Genomic DNA, 23,678 nt, shown 5'->3' on the forward strand with positions numbered 1-23,678 from the left:
GTCATATGTCATATAGACGATGTAGTCAACAATTTCGGCGATCTCATCTATTGGAAATCCACGAAGGTACCAATAGGAAGCTGGTGCAGCAATTGATAAAGTTTTGCTAGCTGGAAGTAATTGCCTGACCTGCTTCAAAAATGACAGATATCGTTCGCCGTCTAAAGGGTCTCCAGCTGGGATATTAGGGATATCGGGTGCTCCAGGATACTCCCAATCGAAATCGAGCCCGTCAAGGTTATGCTTTTTGAGAAATTCCACGGCGCTACTGGCAAAAGCCTGTCTTTGGGCGTCGGTGACTGCCTGGCGGAAAATCGGAAAGGTATCGACCGCAGTTGAGAAACTCCACCCTCCAAAAGATAGGACACGACGAAGACGTTGTAGTTTAGTGAACTCTTCGAAAACGCTTTCGTAACTGGTACCGATTTGGACCTGAAAGTCTGCCGTGATATTTGCGAAAGCGTAGTGAACGTCAGTCAAGTTTGGACTATATTGGTCCATGTCTGCAGCACGCATGTGAAGACATGGGCGATCCTTGTTGAATGCTTCAAAGTATCCAACTGCTCTGAAAGTTGCAGGTTGAGTCGCGTTGTTGGTGATATCCGTTCCGCAATTCGAGATGCAGCCGTTTGAGCCTGGGGCAGCTGTTCCTGGAGCTTTTGTGTCCGCCGAGCTAGGTATGCAAAACGCTGGTGTAATGCCACACTGACCCCAAATGTTACAGCAAGCGTTCAGCTGGCAAGGGTTGAGTTTGGCAATATCAATTTCGTTTCCCGGGTTTTTAGTCCCCGGAACCTGAGGGCCACAAATCGCGTTTGGGACGATGGCCGGCATCGGAGGACGTCCAGTGCTGAGACAGATCACTTGCCCGACTTGAAGATGGAGGCAGCCCTGCCAGCCCCAAGTGTTCTGATTCACACTCTCAATGCGAGTATTGTTGATGCTATGAGCAACCGCAATGTCATAGCACGAGTCTCCGGCGCGCACCTGATAGTCGAAGCAGCCCCCGTCTGATTTGGGCTGAGGGGAAAAGTCTGGTAGGGATCCCGCGGAACAACACACATACTGGTCAACCTTTAGGGTATTGCAATAATCTGCCTTATCGCCGTTGAACTTTTTCAAGTCGTCTTGGCTGATGTTGCAGCGGTCCGCTAAAGCCCAACACCCGTCGCCGGCTTTGACTTGGGTGTATTTGCAGACGTCTCGGCGTTCCAGTGAGTGTATGATGCCGTCCCCATTGGGAGAAACAGTGATATCCTCCAGATGAATGAGAGACACCGTTACGTTTGAGATCTTCGGAGATGCGGTCAACGACTCAGGACAAGTTGCGTTGCTCCAGCTGGCAAGCCTTCGCTGCACGACATCCAAGTCACCAGACGTGTCGGCCAAAACCCCGAATGTTTCAGGACCAAACGAACGGCATACTTCGAAGCCGTACTCTTTGGCACCGGGGACAAGTTTCACATGATCAGAAAACTTGTCCATCAGCCCAGCCGCCTCCGCATGTGGAAAAGCCGAACCGACGTAGCTGCCAAGAACAACCTTGCCGGACCGAGCGAAGACGATTGTCTCGCCACAATGTTGATTGCCGCGGAGGTACTGGCTCATATGTGCCGAAGCGTGAAGCACCTGATCAGTCAAAGCTGGATCGGCTGTTGCCTCTGAGCGAAGAAATCGGACCTCAATTTTGTGCTGAGAAGTCCGCCCACATGCTGTGAGCTTGGTGGTAGCTGATGATCCTTCCTTGTGATCATTGAATGATAATTTCTGGCGGCCAAACAATCTCTCATTGGATTGCCCTTCAGACGTAATTGCTGACCCCGATGCACAGGCTCGAATAACTGTCCCTGCGCCAGTTGCACCTATGGGACAGTGGATGTTCAGATCAAAGAGTGTTGTTTGGTCACAGTGGAAGAGTTCCTCAGTGCTATGATAGTGTGTCCAATTTGAAGGGTCGTAACCAGACACAGCACACGGGAGAGGGCAGGCCGAGAGCGCCGAGTAGAACCTGGCGACGTCAGTAGCCCGGACGGAAAGAGCCAATAAAATAAGCTGTAAAATCATCTTAAAGTAAGTGGTTAACATGAGTACTTTGCGAAAGTGTGATATGTGCGTGAGGCAAACTGCTCGTTTCACCCTAACTAATATATATTTTGGTCTGAAGATCCGAGAGCACTTGATGTTGTGGTAGAGGCTATCCAAAGGCGCACGTTTGCTCAGTAGCTCGGGAGAATTCGTTCACGATGCAGTATTGTACCATCAATACTGGAATATCGGAGTCGGCGCTTGAAGTCATGTAACATCAACATCACAAAAGGTGAAGTACAGTACAGTACAGCACATTGCTCAAATCAGATTCACACAGAGGGAAAGACTGGGCAATGCAACACGCATAATGTAAGGGGTACTACCGGCAAACACGATATACGTTACTGCGAGACGTTACATTGATTGTGGTGCTGAATACGCAGACAGTACAGTACAGTACTTGTCAATGCGCCCCCCAAGATTACAAGACTGGCATATCTTGTAGCACCTGATGCTTTTGTTGGCAATTGCCAAAGTCAACATGGAGGCTCGGAATGTGCGCCCATACGTAGACGCTAATTGCCGTGCCAAGAAGCCGCGAAGGTCAGGCATCTGGGTGGCAAACAAAAGTTGTAAACAGCAACTAGCATGGTCATTTACTTGCCGAGTAGAACAGCCGCTGCCAAGACTTGTCAAGCTTGGGCAAAACGTCAAAGAGTTGCATAAAGCTGGTACAGCAATACAGTACTTGTACATGTAATCTATTGCACTTCTGGGGTGACTGAAATCGTGGCGCTGTGACCTGCACTGTTCGGAAGCGTGAACCACTACGGATACGACTCAGGGAGTGTATCGATCTTAAGATATAGACTTGACGGTCGCCTGGCTGCGAGCTGTGTATATTCAATGTTGACCACTCGTAACTTTACCTAGATTCAACATGTCCAATCTGGCCGTGATCCCTTGCATCATTTTGCTCCTCTTCCTCTCCGGTGGGCTCGCCTCTCCGGGGTCATGGCCGTACGAAGTCAGCGCGTTGTATTTCCAGTACTGCCAAGAATGCGACGTTCTCGATAAGCCGAACATAGCTCCAGGATGCAAATCGGCAACAGGCGGAAAACGATGCAATCTCAACGAATTCCTGTCTTACATCCAGGAACAACCCGTGGGTGGGGTGAAACCTAAGAATTACTGGACGGGACCCATCGGGCTTAATGAGGACTCCCCAACAATTGGCGACTTGGTGAAGGCAATCAAAAAGACGAAGTACGACGTTGTGAAATATGATGAGACCCGGCTCATGCCAGGGACTTTTAAACTGAATGGTAATCCGAATGAGAAGCACCTGAAGATGTATCGGGCATTGCAGGATGGAATCAATCAAGTGCGACGTATCAAATTCGAAACGGGCAAACCATCCGATAAGTATAAAGAGTTGAATCGAATTCGGGAAGCCCTTGGCAAAGCAAAGTTCAATCGAAGGCTGGAAAACATCAACGTTAAGATCAACACCTTCAACGAATACGCTGCGAGCCAAAACTGGGGGTTTCAAGCCGTACTCAAGCCGGACCCAGAGGACGGAAACAAAATGATTGATGCTGAGGCGACAGTAGAGCAAGCAAAGAAGGCTCTTTCCAAGGACAAACGTACATGCCAGAAAGTGGTGACGATGATTCGACAATACGAGGGATACTTTGATAACCAGGCCAAGGGAGACAAAAAGAGAAGATCAAAAGCCATTTGGACATCATCCACGAAATTACAAGTATTCTTACAAGCTCCGGCGACCCCTTGAAAAAGAAGGAGGAACCGAAATGCGATGTGCACGGTTGGACAGTGGTAAAGGGAAGGAAAGGCTGATAGAATTGAGGCAGCAAAACATGATCATCGCATGCGCAAACAGCAGCCCCCGGCCGCTGGTCACGTACGCGATATTGCATATCGCATAGATGCCTGTGTGTTCTATTTGCCCTATGGTGCCCCAAGTTGTTATCGCAGCAGCAGCTTCATATATACATGTACTGTGTGACCAGAAAATGTACTTAAACCCTGTGCTGCCCTGACCGGCGCTCAGAACAACCAAAGCTGCCGTATGTCTTTTCAAAAATTCCACGTGACGATGGCGACCTCCTTTACTTGTTTCCTCCGACTCCCCCGGGAAATACGAGAACTGATATGGGAGTGGTGTTTGCCATGCCGTGTCATGGACGTTGATTTGCCATTCGTATTCGCAACCAACCCCGCGAGCTTTTCGGACGGTGATGCGGACGAGGAAATTTGCCAATTCCCCTACTATCATGTGAAACGAAATTTGAAACCACCAATAGTTCTTTTGGTCTGTCATGAGTCTTGCGAAGTCGTACTACGGAATGGCCACTATGCTAGTGGTCCATTGGTCGGTCGAAACATACAGCGCCTCTGGGTTCAACCAAAGCGGGATATGTTGAACCTGAATTGGGATCGGACATACGATCTGACTGGCCATGAATCCATCATGTGGGATGGCAGCTACAACTACTCGCCTGTCCCCGATACCTTTGCCATAGCCGATGGCTTAGGAGTGCCGGCTGTCGTTTCGCATTGTACGCTTCAAAGTTTCAGCAAACCGCACCAGGAAGCAAGCGTCTCAGCTCAAGAATTCCGAGCCCCCGTTGATGTACAGGTCCTGGCCGGCAAGAGAACACCAATCCTGATGAACGTCACTACAATCGTGCTTCATATGAAAGAGAAAGACGCAACATCTCGTGGGCAATTCGGCCTCTTCGGGGATGAACCGGTGCAACTTGTGGGTATCAACGATGATGACAAGCTTCGCGCCTATTATCGTTTGTGGGCCGAGAACTGCGCGATGACAGATCCTTGGGCCAAGGACATTTTTAAGGTGTTACTGTGCGACAGCTTGAAACAGTGCTTCTTACAGGAATGGCGACAAAAGCTGGACTTCATTTTTATTGGTACACTCTGGGTAGAGGCACGACAACAGGGATTTCATGGCATGGAGAATCCACAGTCCGTTTGGGCGCCTCCAGTGTCGGACAACAGATGCCCTGACAGAGCGCTCAACGCCATGTGTGCAGACCACTCGTGGGTACAGATGACACGCGCAAGCTTGCCTGTCATAGTTCCACTGGTAATGTTTCGCTGGTGCGACGATAGACGCTGCTGGGACCAAGAGACATATTCCGAGTGGGACAAGCGATATCGGCGCGGCGAGTTCTATGACCCTACCACGGATATCTGGAACGACGATGACTTCAGAGAGAACATAGCAAGGATGAGATAGATGGAAACTTGAAGTATCGATCGGAGACAACATTGGGTTCCAGAAAAGCGTGTGTTTCAATTACATTGCCTGGAGTCTGGTTGGAAGATGTCAGCACGGATGGCTGGGATCTGTGAGACAAGCCAGCTGGCCATTGCCATCGGGCCCGAGGCGAACAGGAGAGAGCGATGACGTTTTCAACGTCCAATATAACATTTATGCCCGCTAAAACGCATACTCTTCTACATGCAGGTATATTCCCTGCGCCCCGGTGCCCTTGTGCACCGCCCGCTCGTCACTTAATCGACTGACGCAGTTCCTTGTCCGCGCGACCAGCTCCTTGCCACCGCAAACGACCACCGCCGTCTCGCCCCAGGCACGCTCGACGGGCTCACGTATCAGCGCCTCGATATCGGGCCGTGAGCTGTACTCGCGCACGTACTCGATGCTGGCATCCGAAGCCAGGCTGCCGGCCGTCGCGGACGAGTTGCTGCGCCGACAGCAGCAGCCCGAAGATGTGCCTGGTTGATCTACTGCCGTGCTCCGGTCTCGCAGGTCGATGTCTGTGGTCTTTTCGTCGTAGCTGGAGAGCTGCATGTGCCCCTTTCGGCTGCTGTCGTCGCGTCGCAGCCGAACAAGGGGAACGCCTGATTCGCCCTCCGAGTACGCGCCCGTTATGGCAACGTGTAGCCTCACGTCTATGCCCTTCTCTCGAGCATCTTTGCCGGCTTCCTTGGCCCGCTGGATATAATATGACAGCTCCTCCGCCGTGCGGGCCGTCAGGATGACTTCCATCTTCTTCACGCATGTCCTGTGGCTCGCCGCCGCGACGTACTCGAGGATCGGAATCGTGAAGCTCGCGCCAGTCGACGCTCCAATGAGCACAATCGTCTCGTAGACGTCCCACTGTGGCGGCGCGCCATACGGCCCTGACAAGAAGCCCGTGAGTACCCGCTCGGGGTGTCGGGTTGCGTAGTTGTGAAGGCGCTTTGAGAAACCGCCATGGGCGCGCACGATAAGCTGAATACTGCCGCAGCAGCACGTGCCCTTGATTTGGTGGGCGTTGGCAATGGTGTACGGATGTGCCTCGACAGGTCCCAGGCGCGGGATCCAGAGGTACACGTGCTGTCCTGCATGCCACTGGAAGTGGACGTCCTTGATGGTCACGGCCGTGACGCTGTCGCCCATCGCCCGCAGCGACACGCCATGGCCGATGCGCTTCATGCCCTGACAAGAAGACGTGCTGAGGCGGCCCCATCGCGTGTTCTGCCAGAACAGAAGAAGCCATCGCGCCGCACGATCAAAGACGAGGAACGAGATGGACATCCACAAGAGGTATTGCGCGGTGGCGGGAATGTGCTTGTACAGCAGCCACAGCATCACGACGGACGAGACAATGTGCTGCAGCAGCCAGACCTCGTACGCGAGCCTCCGTATCGGCAGGAAGCCGACGACGACGGACCACAGCAGGACGCCCCAGGCGCCGAGGCCGTACCTAACGAGCGGCATGATGGACAGCTCGTACTCGACAAAGTCGGCAAGCACCCACTCGGTCCAGAAGTGGAAGCCGTGGACGGTGGCGGTAACGAACATGGTGCGCGCGATCCACCGGTGCAGCCAGTTGATGCGCTCGTGGCTGGAGCCGACGAGCCAGGCAATGGGGTTGAGCTTCATGGAGAGCAGGTACAGCATGGGCAGCTGCATGATGGTGACCCAGGCGTTGCGGTACCCGATGCGCTCCCAGAAGTAGACGTCCTTGATGACAGCGTGCCAGGACATGAAGGCCACGATGACGGCCCAGTAGCAGAGGAGGAAGAGCACGCGGCCGAGCGGCGGGGGGGTCGCCCAGCGCAGGCCCCGCGTCGGGATGTAGAGCTGCGGGAGGGAGAGCTCGCGGATGATGGCGGTGGTGGTGGCCCAGGCCTGGGAGAGGGCGCCGTCGGGTCGCGTGGGTTGCTTGACGGTCGGGTCGTGGCATGCTTTTAATCTGTAGCGAGTAAGCCTATGTGCAGGCGGGCAGATTAGACGATGCATGTGGTGATGATGCTGCGCTTACCTCTGGCGGGCGCCGATGTGGTTGACGCCGCGGACGGCGACGAGCAGTCCGACGACGCCAGCAGCAATGTACCAGTAGTCGCGGGCAAAGGCATAGTTGATGTCGGAGCCGATGCCCATGTCGTGCATGTGGTCCATGTCCATGGTGTCTGCCGATGGCGAGGCTCTCCGCCGGCTGGAGCCAGCAGAGAGACGGGACCGGGAGGTGCTTCGTTTGTCTTGCTTGTCGTCAAATTACCACCTGAAGGGCATTTCGCGACTCGTGAGTTTATTAGGTGCGCCGTCTGGTGTCATCAAACGCGGCTTGTCTAGACGGCGACCATGTCGGGAAAAGCAAGCACCGGCGGCCGCCAAGTTTTGAAGACTGACAAAGGCAAACCACAGCGCGCTTGCTGGCTCACTGGCTCGGATCGGTCGGCGTGTCGTGAGGAGCGTTGAGCACGTTGCAGGATCCGGAGACGGGACGGATCATGACAGGAACCTGCGCGCGCGTGGGGCTGAGGGACCCGGGCTTTCAACAAAGCGGCGAACTCGGTTCCGTCTGGCAAGGGCTGCTACCTTGGGTATGCATGACATACAATTCGCACGTAGAGAGGCATGTCCACCAAGCAAATACCCGTCCACCAGTTGCTAGTGTGCGCAGGATATGCTTCCAAGCACAGTTCTGCGCACCCCAAACCCGCCAGCGTGTTTAAGACTTACAAGGGCGGCGCCTGTTGCAACAAACTTGCTCAAATAGACTCACCTGCGTCCATTTCATGCCCCTTGATTGGGTCCACGGGCGCCGGGCCCGTTAGCCCCCCCACCGTCGAGGGGCGGGAATCCCCTCACGGACCGCCGCCTCCTGTCTTTGGCCGCACAACCGCACCATGGGCGGGCTGCTGCGCTGGTCCAGCTTTGTGGACTGCCTGAGCGGGCGTTTCTTTGCCTCGAAATAGCCCTGTTCTCGGATATCCGGTGCCGCTGAGGCCCTGGCTATGACGACGGAAGGGGTCCTTGTCCGCCCAGGTTGGGGGGCGGTGGGACAGGGGAGCTGGAGTCCTCGGATTCCGCACGTTGGGCGCGCCACCAGCCCGTCCGTCCGGGTTTCTGAGTGCGATTTTGATGCTGGGTGGATTCGGTGAATGGCCTTTGGTCTCGTCGCGTGTATCATTAATAGCCGGCCTCGGCCCTGGCCTTGCGCTCGCACTTATACACACTCGCGTCCAGCTTTTTTCCCTTCCTCTTCGCGACATCCCATTCCGCACCTTCCCTCTCGCCGCAGTAGATCCCTCGACTTGCCCTGCCCTTCACACACGAGCACCGAAAACCCTCCCCTCAACGCGACAATGAAGGTCCTCTCCCTGCTCGCCCTCGGCGGGCTCGCCGCCGCGCACTTCGAGCTCAAGTACCCCAAGTCCATCGGCTTCTCGGACGACCAGGAGGACCAAGCGCCGTGCGGCGGCTTCACGCCCGACTTCTCCAAGACCCTCGTCGACTTCCACGTCGGCGGCGAGGCGCTCGCCATGCGCCTCACCCACCAGCAGAGCAATTGGCTGTTCCGCGCCACCACCGACGAAAAGGCCCAGTCCGGCTGGCAGCAGCTCTTCCCCATCGTCATGCAGAGCGGCCTCGGCGACTTTTGCGAGCCGAGCGTCAAGGCGCCCGAGAGCTGGGTGGGCAAGAAGGGCGTCGTCAGCGTCGTCTCTTCGGCCGTCGACGGCCTGCTGTACCAGGTAAGGCTACACTAAGCGTGGCACGAAGCTCACCCAAGTCTCGACAACATCTGGGCAATACGGGATGCGGGCCGGCCTATTATCTGTGCGCGACACAATACTAACGGTTTCATGTTCAGTGCGTCGCCGTCAACTTTGTCAAGGGATCGGCCGAGGCCCCCTCCCAGTGCACCAACTCGACCATCAAGGTCAACTTCGTCGACGATTCGAAGCTGTCGGCTCTCGTGGGCGACGCTGCCAACACCACCTCTGGCGGATCCAGCGCGACCCCAACCAAGTCCAGCGCCGCGGCGACGTCCACGGGCGCAGCGGCGACGGTGCAGATGCGGGCCGGCGGGAGCTTTGGCTGGGCCGGCGCAGTGACGGTGCTGGCAATGGCAGCGCTTGGCGGAGCATTCATCGCATGAGCGGCTCGGTACATAGTGTAGCATTGCTGGGACACAATGGGCGTCGATACCACATGACAGTAATACCAAAGCGTTGTTTTACGATGCCTGTGCTCCCTGTTGTCAAGGGTGCACGGTAGATCGCCACCGGCATTTGGTCGCAACACGGAGCTTCGGGTTTCGCGTTTCGGCGGGCCCATGAACTGGTGAAACGTGCGTCCCTGCGGTAGACCGATGATCGGTATACCCGTATCTAAGTTTCGTCAGTGGACTGAGACTTCGGTCCATCGTCACCAGTGGTGACTATAGGGTAGTTTGATTGGGAACGCGTATGTTTACATCGTGGCCGTGGAAAGGAATACGACGGATATGCATCACTGGGATGAAGAGGCTCTTGCGATATCGGGATGCCATTGACATCCCCTCTTGGCTTCATGCTTTCCGACTTACTGTACCAATTGGTACCGAGAGAAGCTTATTCGCATCTAGCTCCTCGTCACGAATAGATGCAACCTTGCCATTGTCACTCCTGCAGGAACCAACGGGACAGCAACAGAGGTGAGACACCGACGAACTCCACATATTGATTCCAGATGGTCACTCTGGTTCGCGCGCATCGAGAAACCTGCCCCGCATTCTCCAACCCCCGCGATTCTCAATCTTTTCCCCTCACCGATCCGGCGCCGCACCGGCCAAGGCGGCTTTCCCGCGTCGGGACCCTGAATGGACCGCATTTTGACTTTGACCTACAACAGCCGGGTCCGTCCCTCAGCCATCTACGTCCCTTAAACGCACCTCGTCGATGAACCTCCTTTGCGTAGCTTTATTGTAAGCTTTGCGGACGACCTGCCGTGACGGGCATTAAACGCCAATTGTGTTTGTACGACCATCCCTTGGAGCCCCGGACGCCTGCCGTATCATCAACATCACTCGGCCTGAGGATATTTTTAAGGTGAAGCACCGACACCGTTGACCGCCACCGGCCATGGAGCAAACTTTGACGACATAGAGTGAGACATGATCAGTGCGACCTGCTCAACCACCGCGTCACTTCACTGCGATCTGAGCGTCCTGGAACCGCCGCCCGACGCCTTTAAACCAGCCGTGGGCTGGAACCAGCGAAACGCTGGAGATTTAGTACGCGGTCCAACCAGGGTATACTTTGGCCCTCGACACACTCAGATGGCCGGCCTCCAGACGATAAACATCTCTTCTGTTTATTGCGCCCGAGGGGTGTAAGATCGCCATCCCTATAAATATCTGTTGCTGGAGACTGGCCTGGAAAGGCATCCAAGCGTCACCATCGGGTCCCCGTGCCGAATCGCTTCCCTTTTGGATGCTCCAGAAACCACCAAGACCACCCAAGCTCACTCCAAAACACCCTCCATCATGTCTGTCTTCGACTCACTCAGACGCGGCATGGCCTACATTGGCACCTCGCTCGCCGTGCCGGACCAAGTATCGTGGCTCAACAACGTGCAGGTTGTCCCTGCCGCAACCCTCTCCAACACGGACAAGCAAGTTCTCTACGCCCTCACCGCACTCTCAATCGTCACATTCACCCTCTATGTCTTTCGAAACAAGATCCTCTCGCTCTTACCGCGATGGCTCCAGCCGTTCGCACAAGAAATCGGTCCGGGGCCTGCCAAGCGCAAGTCCTGGACGCACTGGACCCTGATCCTTGGTCTCTTGGCCCTTGCGGGACTCGCCTTGTCCATCGTCCCCGCGTGCCTGAATCCTAAACAACTCATCGCCATACTCGAGGTCGTTCCGTGGCTCGGAGCGACTCTATTGACGGCTTTTGATCGTCCTACTCACACTCCGCGCATCCTCCTCCTGCACTACACGTTCATTGTCGCCGCCGGCCTCGCCACCTATGCCGTCCAGTTCCTCGACCATGCAGTGGAGGCCCTTGACACCTACCGCGTGGCGCGGATCGCCATCGCCATCGCCGCCGTCCTTTCCATCGTCAACATGCCCATCCGTAACCCGGCATGGGAAAATGAGGACATTGGCAACCCCAACCTCCCTCCGTCCCACGACGTCCGCAGTCCGGAGGACAACCTAACACTCTTCCGCTTCTGGGCCATGACCTGGGTCTTCCCCCTCGCTCGCATCTGCCGCCACAAGGAGATTACCGAGGAGCAGGTGTGGCAGCTGCCGTTCGAGTTCCAGCACACGCGCTTATACATGGCGTTCCGTGAACTCAAGGGCAATCTGATCCCCTGCCTGATCGAAGCCAACGGCCTGGATCTCTCCATCGCCACTCTTCTGGCGATTGTGGAAAAAGTGGCGGAAGTCTCTAACATCCGACTGACAAGCAAACTCTATGCTTCTTTGGACAGACAGAGGCCGGATGAGGCGTATTTTTGGTGTCTTGTCATGCTGTCTCTCGACTTTGGGCGGCAGCTGTGCAAGACCACTTCGTCGTGGTACTCGCGCAAAGCGTATGAGCGATCGCGAGGAGAGACCTTCATCGGATTGTTCCGAAAGCTCCTGACCCGGGCTGTCCCTGGCTCCGACGTCACGGAGAAGGGCCCAGCGGAAGACAACGTCCTCTCTACCGGGACCGCGCAACCCGCGAACAAGTTCCAGCGAATTTTTAGCAAATGTGCCGGCGGGAAGAAGCAGGTCAAGCCACCAAAGGACGCGCCCAGCCAGCCAGCATCCAACGCCAAGGTCGTCAACCTCGTCCGCGGCGATACCTACGAAATCTCGCAGCGCTTCTGGGATTTGCCGAAGCTCGTCTCGCAGCCCATCAAAGTCGGGGTTACCATTTATTTCCTTGTCGACATCATGGGCTGGCCATCGACCCTCGGCTTCGGACTCATGGCCCTCGTCCTGACGGTCAACTCTTTGCTTGTTCGCGAGCTTGTCAAGATGGAGCGTCAGAGGACCGCCCATTCCGACAAGCGCGCACAGGCAGTCGCCCACTTTGTCGAGGCCAGCCGCCCGCTCAAGCTCAATGGTTGGACCGCCTCGTGGAGCGATAGAATCTTCCGGTTCCGTCTTCGCGAGATGCTCAAGCGGCTGCAGATGGCACGCGTCACGGCTCTCATCTCGACAATCAACGTTGCTGGCGGCACGTCGTATCCCCTGGCGAGTATTTGTCTCTATACGGTGGTCCTTCGGCAGAGCCTCCCGAACGGTGTCATCTGGCCGGCACTGCAACTATTCAGCCAACTCGAGAGCAGCGTCAAGGAGGCGTTTGATCTTATTGCTGCCTACTGGAAGGCAATCATCCCCGTCGAGCGTGTCAACAAGTATCTGGACGAGCCCGACCGTGACGACACCGGCATGAAATCCTCATTTACGATGGATATCAAGTTTCAGGACGCATCCTTTTCGTGGCCCTCGACGCAGCACACCGTACTGCATAAATTGAACCTGAGGTTCTCCGAAGGCTTGACCATCATTCGGGGCAAGGTCGGCTCTGGCAAGTCCAGTTTGCTACTAGCCACACTGAATGAGATGGAACTGCACGAAGGTGACATGCTGCGCCCGGACGAACCCATAGGGTACGCCCAGCAGCTGCCCTGGCTGCAGAACAAGACGATCCGCGAAAACATCCTGTTCCATCAGAAGTTCGACCCCGTGCGATATCGACAGGTTATCAACGCATGCGCACTGGCTCCCGACCTGCAGGTGTTTACCGACGGCGACCAGACGAAACTCGAGGAGGGCGGCGTGGGGCTTTCCGGCGGCCAAAAGGCTCGCGTTGCCCTTGCGCGGGCAGTGTACAGCCCGAGTCGCATTCTTCTTCTCGATGATCCCCTGGCGCCGCTTGACCACGATACCGCTAGCAACATCGTCCGACGCTTTCTCCAAGGGCCGCTTGCCGAGGGGCGCATCATCGTCATGGTTACTCATCGGGACGATTTGGTCCTTCGCATCGCCGACAAGGTCATAGATATGGACGACGGCCGCGCAAAGGTGTTGTCGAACGAAGAAATCAGGCTGGAGCTCGAGCATCCGATCCACACCCCAGACAGTCATAGCGCGCACGAGGATTCCGAGCATGAGCATGACGAAGCTGACGACGCAGTGTCGGGTCTGAAAGACGCGCCGGAGGAGCCCGCAGAGACGGGAAGCGTGCCCCTTTCCGTATACCTCGGCTATATGAAAGCCGGCGGATGGAATATGTGGGTGCTGCTGGCAGTCTTCTACGGCCTGTCTCGCACTTCCGACATTGGGCGCGCCCGTCTGCTCGAAGCCTGGGGCAACGCGACGGCGTCCCAGGCAGCAGGCTCGGTCGAAGGGCCCTGGGGCCTGCCCAACCCAGCGATCCGTCCAGACATCTGGATCTACATCCTTGCCGGCTTGTCCGCCGCGCAGACTACCACGTACGCCGTGGCCCAGCTGCTGCTCGCAAAGATCAGCATCGATGCGGCGCAAAACCTGTTTAGGGTTGCCATTGAGAGAATCAGCAAGGCCACATTCCGGTACCATGACGTGACGCCGACGGGCCAGCTCAAGAATCGCCTGATTGCGGACATGGGAATGGTAGACGGTGGGATCCTCGCGCCGCTGGAGGCGTTCGTGTTCAACCTGATTGCTCTTGTGCTCAGCATGATCGCCATCATGTTGCAGCAGCCGATCTTGCTCGCTATCCTCGCCGCTGTGGCTATCCTGTTCGTCTACTTTTTCCGGTACTACGTGCCCGTGTCGCGCTGCCTGCGGCGCATGGAGATGCGCTACCTGACGCCCATCATCGCCAACATCGGCGTCATGCAGGACGGGCTCGTCACCATCCGCGCTCTCAGGGCGGAGGAGCACTTTCAGGACCGCCACTTGGACGCCGTGGACGATTTCCAGAAGCAGGATCACTTCTTCTGGAGCATGGCGTTTTGGCTCGACTTCCGCCTCAGCATGTCGTCGGCGTCCACGCGGGCCGTGCTCGTCGCCTTCATGGTGTGGCGCGGCACGCCGGCGAGCGCTGTTGGTTTCGTCCTGACGCAGTCCTCCATTGCCATGGCAGCGGTGCAGCAGCTCTGCGAGAAGTTGGCGCAGCTTCAGCTCGACGCGGTCTCGCTCGAGCGCGTCAATATGCTCAACAGGATCCCCGAGGAGCCAAGCGGCGACGACACCCCGCCGGACGACTGGCCGCGCCCCTGCGATGCCGTGAGATTCGAGGACGTGTCGTTTAGATATGCCGACGGGCTGCCAGACGTGCTATACAAGGTCGCGTTTGAGATTCCCGGTGGATCAACATGCGCCGTCCTGGGCCGGACGGGGTCAGGCAAGTCGACAATCGCAAACGCGCTGCTCGCCACCGAGACGGCCAGCAACGGCGCGATAAAAATTGGCAGCATCGACCTCGCCAAGGTGAACCGCACCGAGCTGCGCAAGCGCGTCACCTTTGTGCAGCAGGACCCGACGCTCTTCCCCGGCACGCTGCACGACAACCTCGACCCTGAAGGCAAGTTCAGCGACGAGGCGTGCCTGAACGCCATCCACCGCGTGCTAGGTCCGGATTGGGGCCTCGATTCGACCATAGATGCAGGTGGCAAGAACCTGAGTCAAGGCCAGCGGCAGCTCGTCAGCATTGGGCGCGCGGTGCTGCGGCGCAGCGGGCTCGTCATCTTGGACGAGGCAACGGCGTCGATCGACAGGGCCACTGCTGCGCTGGTGCAGAGGATATTGAGGGATGAGCTGGCGGATAGCACGGTTATAACGATTGCACACCGATTAGAAGCAGTCGAGGACGCGGACTGGTGTCTCCGGCTAGACAAGGGGCAGGTTGTAGAATGTGGGCCAGCTAAAGGTTTGAGAGGGAGCGACGATGAGGATGAGCAATGACGTGATGCTTATGAGATTGGATAGACAAGACATCAGTATTATATGTGTCAATCAAATTGGATAGAAAATGGCACAGCAAGGAGCAATATGTCATCAAGGTCATGTGTCCAGGTGACCATCGTATTTATGTTCTAGCGTCAACGGCGGAGGAGTTGGGATATTCTCATCAGCGACAACGACGGTCCTTTTTCGCGATGCGCGTGCCCAGCCTATGCCGAAGCCGCAGGCCACACGCTGTGCCACTTGCAGAACACGTTCTCCGGGTCATACTTTTTCTTCAGCTCCTGCAGCCTCGACAAGTTGTGGCCAAATGCTCGCTCCGGTCCCAGGAATTCGCCTGGAAAAATGTCTGTCAGCAAGGAGACACGAGTAATGCAAGAAGACGAGCCATACCATCGTAGTTGTTGTACTGGCCACCCATACCCTGGAATCCCTTCTCGCGGAACAGCCCGATGATCTTGCGGTTGTGATCTCGCACCTCCTTGTCCATGGCCGCCTCGTCCCACGAAAACATGCTCGCCGCGTGGTAAAAGTTGCCTCTTGAGGGGAACGCCGTCGCGTTGCCTTCAACCTCGCGGATCTTCTCGTGGGGGAACACCTCGAAGATGATGCCGGAACCTTCGCCAATGTTGCGCTCTTGCACAAAGGGCACGAACTCGCTGACTATCCTGTTTACAAACTCCTCCTGCAGCGGCATCACAAAATTGGCGCCGCCCTGCAGACGCCGCTTCTCCTCGTCGCGGTTGGGGATTTGGTTGTTGGCCTCCGAGTAGGGCATCACGCGGGCCATGTTGGCGACAGGGCCGATGTCGAGCAGGTCCTTGAAGAAGGCTTCCGCTTCGGCCTGCGAGGCTGTGTTCTTGAACGCCATGCAGAAAAGCACCGGGGCGGGGACGCCGGGAGCCGCGCCCAGCACGCCAAACCAAAAGGACTCGTCGCCCGTATTGTTCTCATGGAACCAGTTGGCGAAGGCGACGACCTGCGGAATCTTGTCGAGCGTGTAGACGATGGGTCCCATCCACACGTCGCCTTGCGGGTAGACCTTGCTCGTGAAGCTGGTGACGGCCTGGGGCGAGATGTTAGTCTGTGTTCTCTTACACGGGGGGCGCAGTTGGGAATGGGAACTTGCGCCAAAGTTTTGGCCGGCTCCGCGCACAGCCCAGAAGAGGTCTGCGTTCTCCTTCTCCGACGCCGTGACAATCTTTCCATCAGCAAGAACGATTTCTACGCTCAAGAGGTTGTCGATGGTCAGCCCATACCGGCTGGACAGCCACCCGTAACCGCCGCCCAATGTCAGCCCGCCAACGCCGGTGTGATTGACGGTGCCGCCGACCGTCGCCAGACCCTGCGCGCCGCACGTCTCATCCACCTCCTTCCACTTGCACCCGCCGCCAAAGGTGACTGTCTGGGCGGCTGCATCAACGCGCACTGAGTTAAGGCGCCGCAGGTCTACGACCATGCCGCCGTCGGACGAGGACGCGCCGCTGGTGGAGTGTCCGCCGCCCATGACGACGAGGGGTATCTTGTTGGCGGTCGCGTAGCGCACGGCGATGGATACCTCTTGCGGGGATGCCGGCTGGACGACCAGGGATGCGGGCTTGATGGCGGCGTAGCTCCAGCGGATGAGCGCCTGCTGGAAGCCATCGTCTCCCGGGGTGAGCACCGCGCCGGCGGTGATTTGCTGACGGAGAGCGTCGTGACGGTCTGCCATGGTGGGTGAGTGTTGCTGTAACCTGTTGTTCGACGCTCGAAAGGACGGTCCGTCAAACGGCGTGCGGAGAGCAGTGGTCTTATACCCACCGCACGCACGGGGTTTGCGTGGTCAAGGGGGCCGCCGTCAGCGCTGATCGCATGGTGATGCCCCATCGAGCCTGGTGTAGCTGACGCTGCGGGGACCTCGGGACGTTTCAGTCTTACAGACGGCGTCTCGTCCACAGCCACGTTTGCTGTGTCGCGTGGGAGCGTCCAATCGTCAGCTTACGCGCACTGCTGAAGCCACGAGCTGAGCGATTGGGAGTCGTGGCCAAGCCATGGCCAAGCGAAGCTGCATGCGCAATGAGCCATTGGCACACATGTTTGCGCATCGCAGTGTGACTGCGCGCAGTGCAGCTGTGTGCGATGAAGATCTCGGATCGGACCGGCTGCATGTCGCACAGCAACTGCCGCATAACCAGGATCCTACTATTTGACTCATCAGAAGCGCAGTCTCGTGACGGGATTGTCGGACGAACACGATTTACGAGAAGTCACGTTGGGCGATTGCGGGTTCTTGGATCTTTCCGCGACTCCGGCAGGTTAGGCCAGGTACGCCTGCACGCGTGCCACAGGCGCGATGCATCGCGTTCCCGGGGAAGAGCTGTCTGGACATCGGCCATTCGTTTCTGGCCAACACGGGAAAGGGCATCTTCAAGCGACAGCGGCAGGAACGAGAGCAACGAGAGCAACAATGGCAACGATGGCAACGGGGCAAGTGCATCCAACTTGCAACCGTCACCGTTCGGTGCCACTGCGGTCTAAGCAGAGAGCAGCTTCCCCCGTAGCCTACCAGCGAGGGGTACGACCATTCCATTTTGCATCTCAACTGGGCGGACATTATCCGCATTCACCAAAGGACTCCATCCATGGATATCGACGAATACATATTGCCAGGCCCCCGGGGGGCCCTCGATAACCACATCTTCGATGCCGGTGCACCTGGCAGCTTGGCGGCGCTGCAGCAGGCCAGGGACAAATGCAGGCATCGGCGTGCACGACCAAGCCCCCCTTTAAAGCCCTTGAATTCCATTCTCAAACGCCCAAGACCGTGGACATTCTCTTCAGACGACCCCCGAGCCTGGGTAGGGCGTGCCACGCCCCTCGAACCCTCTACCCTCAAGGAGGAATTTCACTACTTCGTACTTGACACAGTCAACGGTCAAAACCCCTTGCGCTGGCCAATTCAGCGATGCCCAGCTTCACAGCCCCTGGCTTTCAAGTGAAACAGTGGAAAAGGACCCAACGAACTGTGCCTTGTTCGAGTCGTATCTCGTCAAGGTGGATATTGGAGCAAACGTAAACGACTTCATTATTTTCCAGGTCAGTCAAACATTTCACAGCACAGTAATATTTCTGACAATATTTCTTTGTCAGATCATCCGCGTCAGGGCGGGTATCGGGTACGCGAGCGTTATGCGGCGCGGTCGTGTAAGAGGAATATATGGCTTTAGGACAGTGACCTATTCCTCCGAGGCACTGAGCGACGTGGGGACCTATTGCAAGAACAAGTTTTGCGAGCTCACTGGAATGAAATGGGACGATTGGAGATGGTCTATTTCGACCGGAACGTACAACTACGTCGATCTCGACTATTACCGTCCCAACATGAAGGCTTTGCCAGAACTCTCGAGCCTACCCGACCATACCAAAGTGGAACAGGGCTGTGATGGAAATGCCCGCGAGGTCATAGAACTTGCCCTCTATGGAGGGCCAGTTTCCAAGTCCTCACCTACGAACAATGGGACGGCTATACCTTATAGCCATATGAGTTCGTGGAGCATCTTTCTGGCGTACAACTCTCTTCTCCATATCGCCGACGCCCTCAAAGATGGCGATGGCGGAATTAAAGGGCCATCGATTTTGGATGCCTCGAATCTGTACCGGCGCCAGATTCCTCTTGCGGTAGGCGACGAGCGTCCACCTGCGCTGACGACTATGGGGGCTGTTCGCCTGGAACTTGAGTTCCTATATAGCCTTTTCCAGTCCCCAATACTACGAACAGCGCCATGGTCCCTCCTTAGCCTGAGAATCATGGACAGCATGGAACACCTACCACTATACCAAGCATTCCGCAGCATAGACTACGACTTTTCTCCCTTATCAGACCCATCGACCGCTGAGTCTCAAGACTTGTACTAGTACTTGAGACAGAGCGCAGCGGTGTTTTCTGGTCTCGATATCGCAATCGAGCGAATTTACGGCGTCATATTGAGACCTTCTGTGGCGAGCAAGTACAATGACTGGATCCTTGGCGCAATTGAAAGTTGAAGACGGGCATCGCATTTCAGCAGAATCGACAGCTTCTGTGGCATGGCGTCACACCCAAGGAGCTTCTGGAGTCCTTAGCACTGCAGACGACAATAATGAACGGGAAGTGGGATGCTTCCAAAGCACTCTATCTTCGCGATGCGGCTGGTGCCGCAGTGTTGAGTACTGCAAGTCGGCCACCTAACGGTCAAAGTTCCGCAAATGGCCAGGACAGAATATTGCTTCTTTACGAGGCCGATGTAGGCAGGGCGAGACCCCATTGCGACACGAGCCTCGAACAGGCGAAAAGGGACTACAAAAATTCCCCCTACACATGCGTGGAGTCAGTAGGCCGCGTCGCGCCGCTGGGCTGGAAGTCAGTCAAGTGGCAAATGGCCGATGTTCCATGCCAGTGCGGGAGCTGGGTAATGATGGTGCGTTGCGTCCCCATATTTTGTAACCGTTCGCGCCGTGGCAGATCCGCGTTGGAACCGCCGTTGCTAACATGAAATGTTGAGTGCACAGCCGGACCCGAATCAACAATACACCTTGGACGAAAACCGGTATGGACTCAGGCCCGTGGATAATTTCACCACGTACATCATGCTTCGCCCGAGTCACTTTACCCTCCGATACGTTTTGCATGTCAAGTGTCGTGGGGTGGTGTCGCCGGCACAGGAGCAGCGACGGCTGACCGCTGGGCGCGGACGGACGCGGGCATGTGCCCTTCTGGTTCAGCCAAGGCCTTGCAGGGTCTAGGTCTAGGTGACAGGCGAAATGGCGGCTTCTCAGCGGCCATCATGGTACACTCAATGCTAACATGGCAGGACAGTACTTGCAGTCTCTAGGCATGGAAGCCTAGATGGTTGGGGACGAGGATTGCCTCGACTGTCGTTATTCTATGGTCATACGGGTATCTATCATTAAGCGTCGTACGGGCCCTCCCCCCTCGTGATGTAAATCTGGCCCACGAGAACCACGCATCCAACAATCATGGCAATGGTGATGATTGGAAGGTTGACGCGCGCAAAGTCGAGACTGCGCACACGGATGTGCTTGCGAGCGAGGATATCCCGCCAGAGCAAGCCCGCGAGCGAAGCACTGAAGGCGGTGCTGAAAGCACCGTAGTTGACGCCGATGGCCATGCTGTAGACAGTAGCCCAAAAGGTGCGGTCCGATATGGGCTCGCCCGTGGCCTTGTGGATGGCCTGCCAGGATTGAATGACCCGGGACAGCAGGATGGTGGTGCCAATGTTTGTTCCAGCGAACTAGCTCCCGTTAGTGATACGTACAGGACGTAATAAAGTAGACGGCGATGGATAGAATGGTGCCATACATTACACAGGACAACTGAAAGGAAGCCCATTCCGGCGATGCTGCCGACGGTGCCCGTCTTGTTGACCCAGTGGTCCCATCCGTGCGCGAAGACCGGTACCCAGCCCTTGGTGACGAGACCTTGGACGAGGACGAACATGCAAAAGGCAAACGGCACGAGCGCGAAAGGGAGATGGAGAGCGACTGCTGCGGCCGTGGGGAAGGTCTCCTGGGACCAACGCAGGGCGTCTTCGCCCAGAGAGACCAATGTGGTCGGGCCGCGATGCGGAGGCGGCAAGGCGACGTCGGGGATGTGCCGGTCGGGGATCTGGTCGGTCCCATCGCTGGGCGAAGACGGGAGGAATACGCCCTGAGCGACCGGCTTGATATCTTGGCGGTTCTTTTCTTCGAACGAACTCAGGTCGCTGGTCAGGGCGGGGTCTTGCTTGGCCATGTCAGAGGTCGACGTGACTTGTGAGCACGCCAGCGTATCTGTCTGACTGGGCATGAGGTCCTTTTCGTCGCCCGTGCCCTCGGACACAAGAATTGCAGGTGTAGGTGGGTGTGGCAGAACCCCCTCGGGTGCGTCCTGTCCAGACCCTTTGCGGGTTTGGGCATTGCTCGTCCTTGAGGACATCTCGAAAGCCTGTCCGCCAGAGGCTGTGGACATGCGGCGCTCGTGTTGCAGCCGGATCGCGCGCTCTGCTCTTGCGGTCTCGACATCCTGCCTGCCCTTGCGCGCGATCTCACGAGTCTCGGCGCGGTGGTACCATCCGAAGCCCAAGTCCCAGCAGAACATGACGAAGGCTGCCGGAAGCGTGACCCAGAAGACAGGATGCGGACCGTCCTTGGTGCTGGCGGCGTTGAGGGCCAGCACGGTGATGAGCGTCGCGGCCATGATGACGGCGCCAAACGCGGCACCGCCCTTGTCGAGGAAGGGGTTCATAATTTCTTCCAAAGAAAGCAGCTTGCCCTGTTCGTTGTTGGCAAGGTCCGACTCGTCCTCCTCGACGTGGCCGCGCGCATGTGGAATGTTCGGGTTGACGGGTTTCTTGTCCTTGACTTCGTCGGGTAGCTCGTGCATGTTGATGGAGTACGGGATGAGGGATTCGTCGGCGAAGACGATGTACAGCAAGAACGGGAAGAGTATGACGGCCGTTGCTACGACGGGCACGATCATGTTGGCGGTGTAGTTGATGAACTTGATGTTGAAGGCGCCCGCGAGGACCAGGTTGGTCGGGTTGGAAGACACGAGGATGGCCGAGGCAATGTTCGCAATGGCAAACTGCGTGTGGATCCAGGCGCGCGGATGCACGATATTGCTAGACACGCGGGTCATGTAGGCGAGAAAAGCAGTACCAGATAGGATGATGGGGTCGTTGCCAATGAAGCTGCCGAGGACGAAGAAGAAGGCGTACAGGCAGAAGAAGAGTCGGTGGCCGACCTTGCCGCCCCACTGAAGGACCTTGAAGGCGAGGTAGCGGATGAGGCCCGAGGCGTCAATGGAGATGGCGATGTAGGCGAGCGTGATGAAGAAGGCCATGATGTCAATAGGTGAGATGTTGTCAGCGCCGATGGTGCCGTCGTGGACCTCTTGACGGCCGATGGCCTGGATGGCGAGCAGGAAGAGGTCGGCGATGAGAGGCGCGGTGACGAAGTTCATGGGGAAGTTGAGCCGCACGTACGGCTTGATCTTGCCGTTGTTGTCGTCATCGTCGTCGGCGTCGACGGGGACGTCTGCGCCTTGTGCGACATTGATGCTGGCGTCGCTGTCGACGACTGGTGGTGGCGGCAGCGGCGGCGCATTCCGTTTCCGTTTGGGGATGATGCGGATTGCGGCGAGGGCATCGAGAAAGAGGTTGGACAGCTTCCGGGGGACAAATATGGGAATGTGAAACGGAAATAGGACATTGACGTCTGTAGGTAATTCATATGAGTACACACACGTCTGAAGCACATGTGAGCGTCTCAGACCCGGGGGTCAGGAAATACTCACTTGTCAGGACGAACACGACGAGGGTCACAATGGAACGCCACTCCCCGACCCGGCTCGTGTCCTGCGACTCCTCGTACGCCATCTGCGGTGCTTTCCCTGTGTCTGCCGCGCGAGGACTGGGGAAGCCCCTCGTCTCGTCTCACGGCGGCAGAGCGCAAAGGGGGCGGCCCAGAGCTGGGGGTTGGGGGTGAAGTGTGTCGTCAATCGGCAGCGACGGGCTTCTTCTGCCGTTGGCGGAGGGGGGACTTTTTTTTTTTCTTCACACAAAGAGCCGCGCAACGGAGGACCGTCCGGGCGGGGTGGGAGTCGGGGGACGGCTCCGGCTCGCTGATGATGAAATGCTGTCTGCCGCCGCCGCCGCCAAGCAGGACAAAGGGGACCCTGTTTTTTTCGTTTCGGCCCAGCGAGCAAGCGTGCGGCCGGGCGGGCGAGCGTGTGCGCTCGTGTGGCGAAACGATTGGAAGCGAGATGCAGGAAAAAGCCACTGCTGCTGGTGCTGCTGCAGAACGTCGGCTTGGCTCTTCAATGGTGCGTGACACGGCGTGCGAATGCTGATCAGTTGATCGCCGATGTTGGCCTGCAGGCGAATCATGAACCTTGCTGGGGAAACGCGCACGGGGGCCAAGGCCTTCAACGATTCAGGGTATCAAGTCTTATGGTGTCAAGTTGGAGGCTCTGCCTCTGCCAAGAGACTCTTTATGGAGGTTATAGAAGGGGGCAGGTTAACTTGCCGGCATCTCATGCCGTCGTTGCGTGCCTCGAGCCTGTCTCAGGAATTCCTGTGAAAGTGAGCCTCAACTCCTCCTGCGCGATTCACTGCCCGCGTCCCCGTTGCGCTAGCTTCAGTCCGTTAGCCGCCATCTCGTGACACTGAATCATACGTACATGCTTTACAGACAGACCACTCGCTCAAAGCCCCAGCGCGGCGCAGGTAATATTTTAGCTCGTCCCCGTTGTGTTCCCCCGTCCCTGCAAGCCAGCCGCTGAGACCTCCACCGTGGCCGGGCGTCATCGCGGCCCGCCGCTTTGTTTTATTCTGCTGCCTGGGCCCGTCCTTGCCCCTCCCCCGGAATCCGTCTTCCGGCAGGCACTTGAGGCATGGCGTCCCCTCCACGTCGTTC

General features: G+C 57.0%; 5 protein-coding genes across 5 annotated transcripts; 2 read left to right on the forward strand and 3 right to left on the reverse strand.

The window, feature by feature from the left end:
- Window positions 1-5,515: 5,515 nt before the first annotated feature.
- On the reverse strand, window positions 5,516-7,489 carry PLICBS_001709 (uncharacterized protein; the record flags this gene model as incomplete). Its single annotated transcript, XM_018317200.2, has 2 exons — window positions 5,516-7,277; window positions 7,347-7,489. 2 exons carry the CDS (start codon window positions 7,487-7,489, stop codon window positions 5,516-5,518), a joined length of 1,905 nt encoding a protein of 634 aa, XP_018182725.2.
- Window positions 7,490-8,673: 1,184 nt separating this feature from the next.
- PLICBS_001710 (uncharacterized protein) lies at window positions 8,674-9,467 on the forward strand (the record flags this gene model as incomplete). Its single annotated transcript, XM_018317199.1, has 2 exons — window positions 8,674-9,060; window positions 9,180-9,467. 2 exons carry the CDS (start codon window positions 8,674-8,676, stop codon window positions 9,465-9,467), a joined length of 675 nt encoding a protein of 224 aa, XP_018182724.1.
- A 1,368-nt stretch (window positions 9,468-10,835) lies between these two features.
- Window positions 10,836-15,245, forward strand: PLICBS_001711 (uncharacterized protein; the record flags this gene model as incomplete). Its single annotated transcript, XM_018317198.2, has 1 exon — window positions 10,836-15,245. One exon carries the CDS (start codon window positions 10,836-10,838, stop codon window positions 15,243-15,245), a length of 4,410 nt encoding a protein of 1,469 aa, XP_018182723.2.
- A 209-nt stretch (window positions 15,246-15,454) lies between these two features.
- On the reverse strand, window positions 15,455-16,956 carry PLICBS_001712 (uncharacterized protein; the record flags this gene model as incomplete). The annotated part of the gene is made up of 2 exons (XM_065599893.1): window positions 15,455-15,582; window positions 15,639-16,956. 2 exons carry the CDS (start codon window positions 16,954-16,956, stop codon window positions 15,455-15,457), a joined length of 1,446 nt encoding a protein of 481 aa, XP_065455965.1.
- A 3,214-nt stretch (window positions 16,957-20,170) lies between these two features.
- PLICBS_001713 (uncharacterized protein) lies at window positions 20,171-22,639 on the reverse strand (the record flags this gene model as incomplete). The annotated part of the gene is made up of 3 exons (XM_018317196.2): window positions 20,171-20,515; window positions 20,584-22,478; window positions 22,558-22,639. 3 exons carry the CDS (start codon window positions 22,637-22,639, stop codon window positions 20,171-20,173), a joined length of 2,322 nt encoding a protein of 773 aa, XP_018182721.2.
- Window positions 22,640-23,678: the final 1,039 nt, after the last annotated feature.

The sequence above is a fragment of the Purpureocillium lilacinum genome (genome assembly GCF_023168085.1).
Source record: "Purpureocillium lilacinum CBS 284.36 DNA, scaffold_1, whole genome shotgun sequence".
Classification (NCBI taxonomy): Eukaryota; Fungi; Ascomycota; class Sordariomycetes; order Hypocreales; family Ophiocordycipitaceae; genus Purpureocillium; species Purpureocillium lilacinum.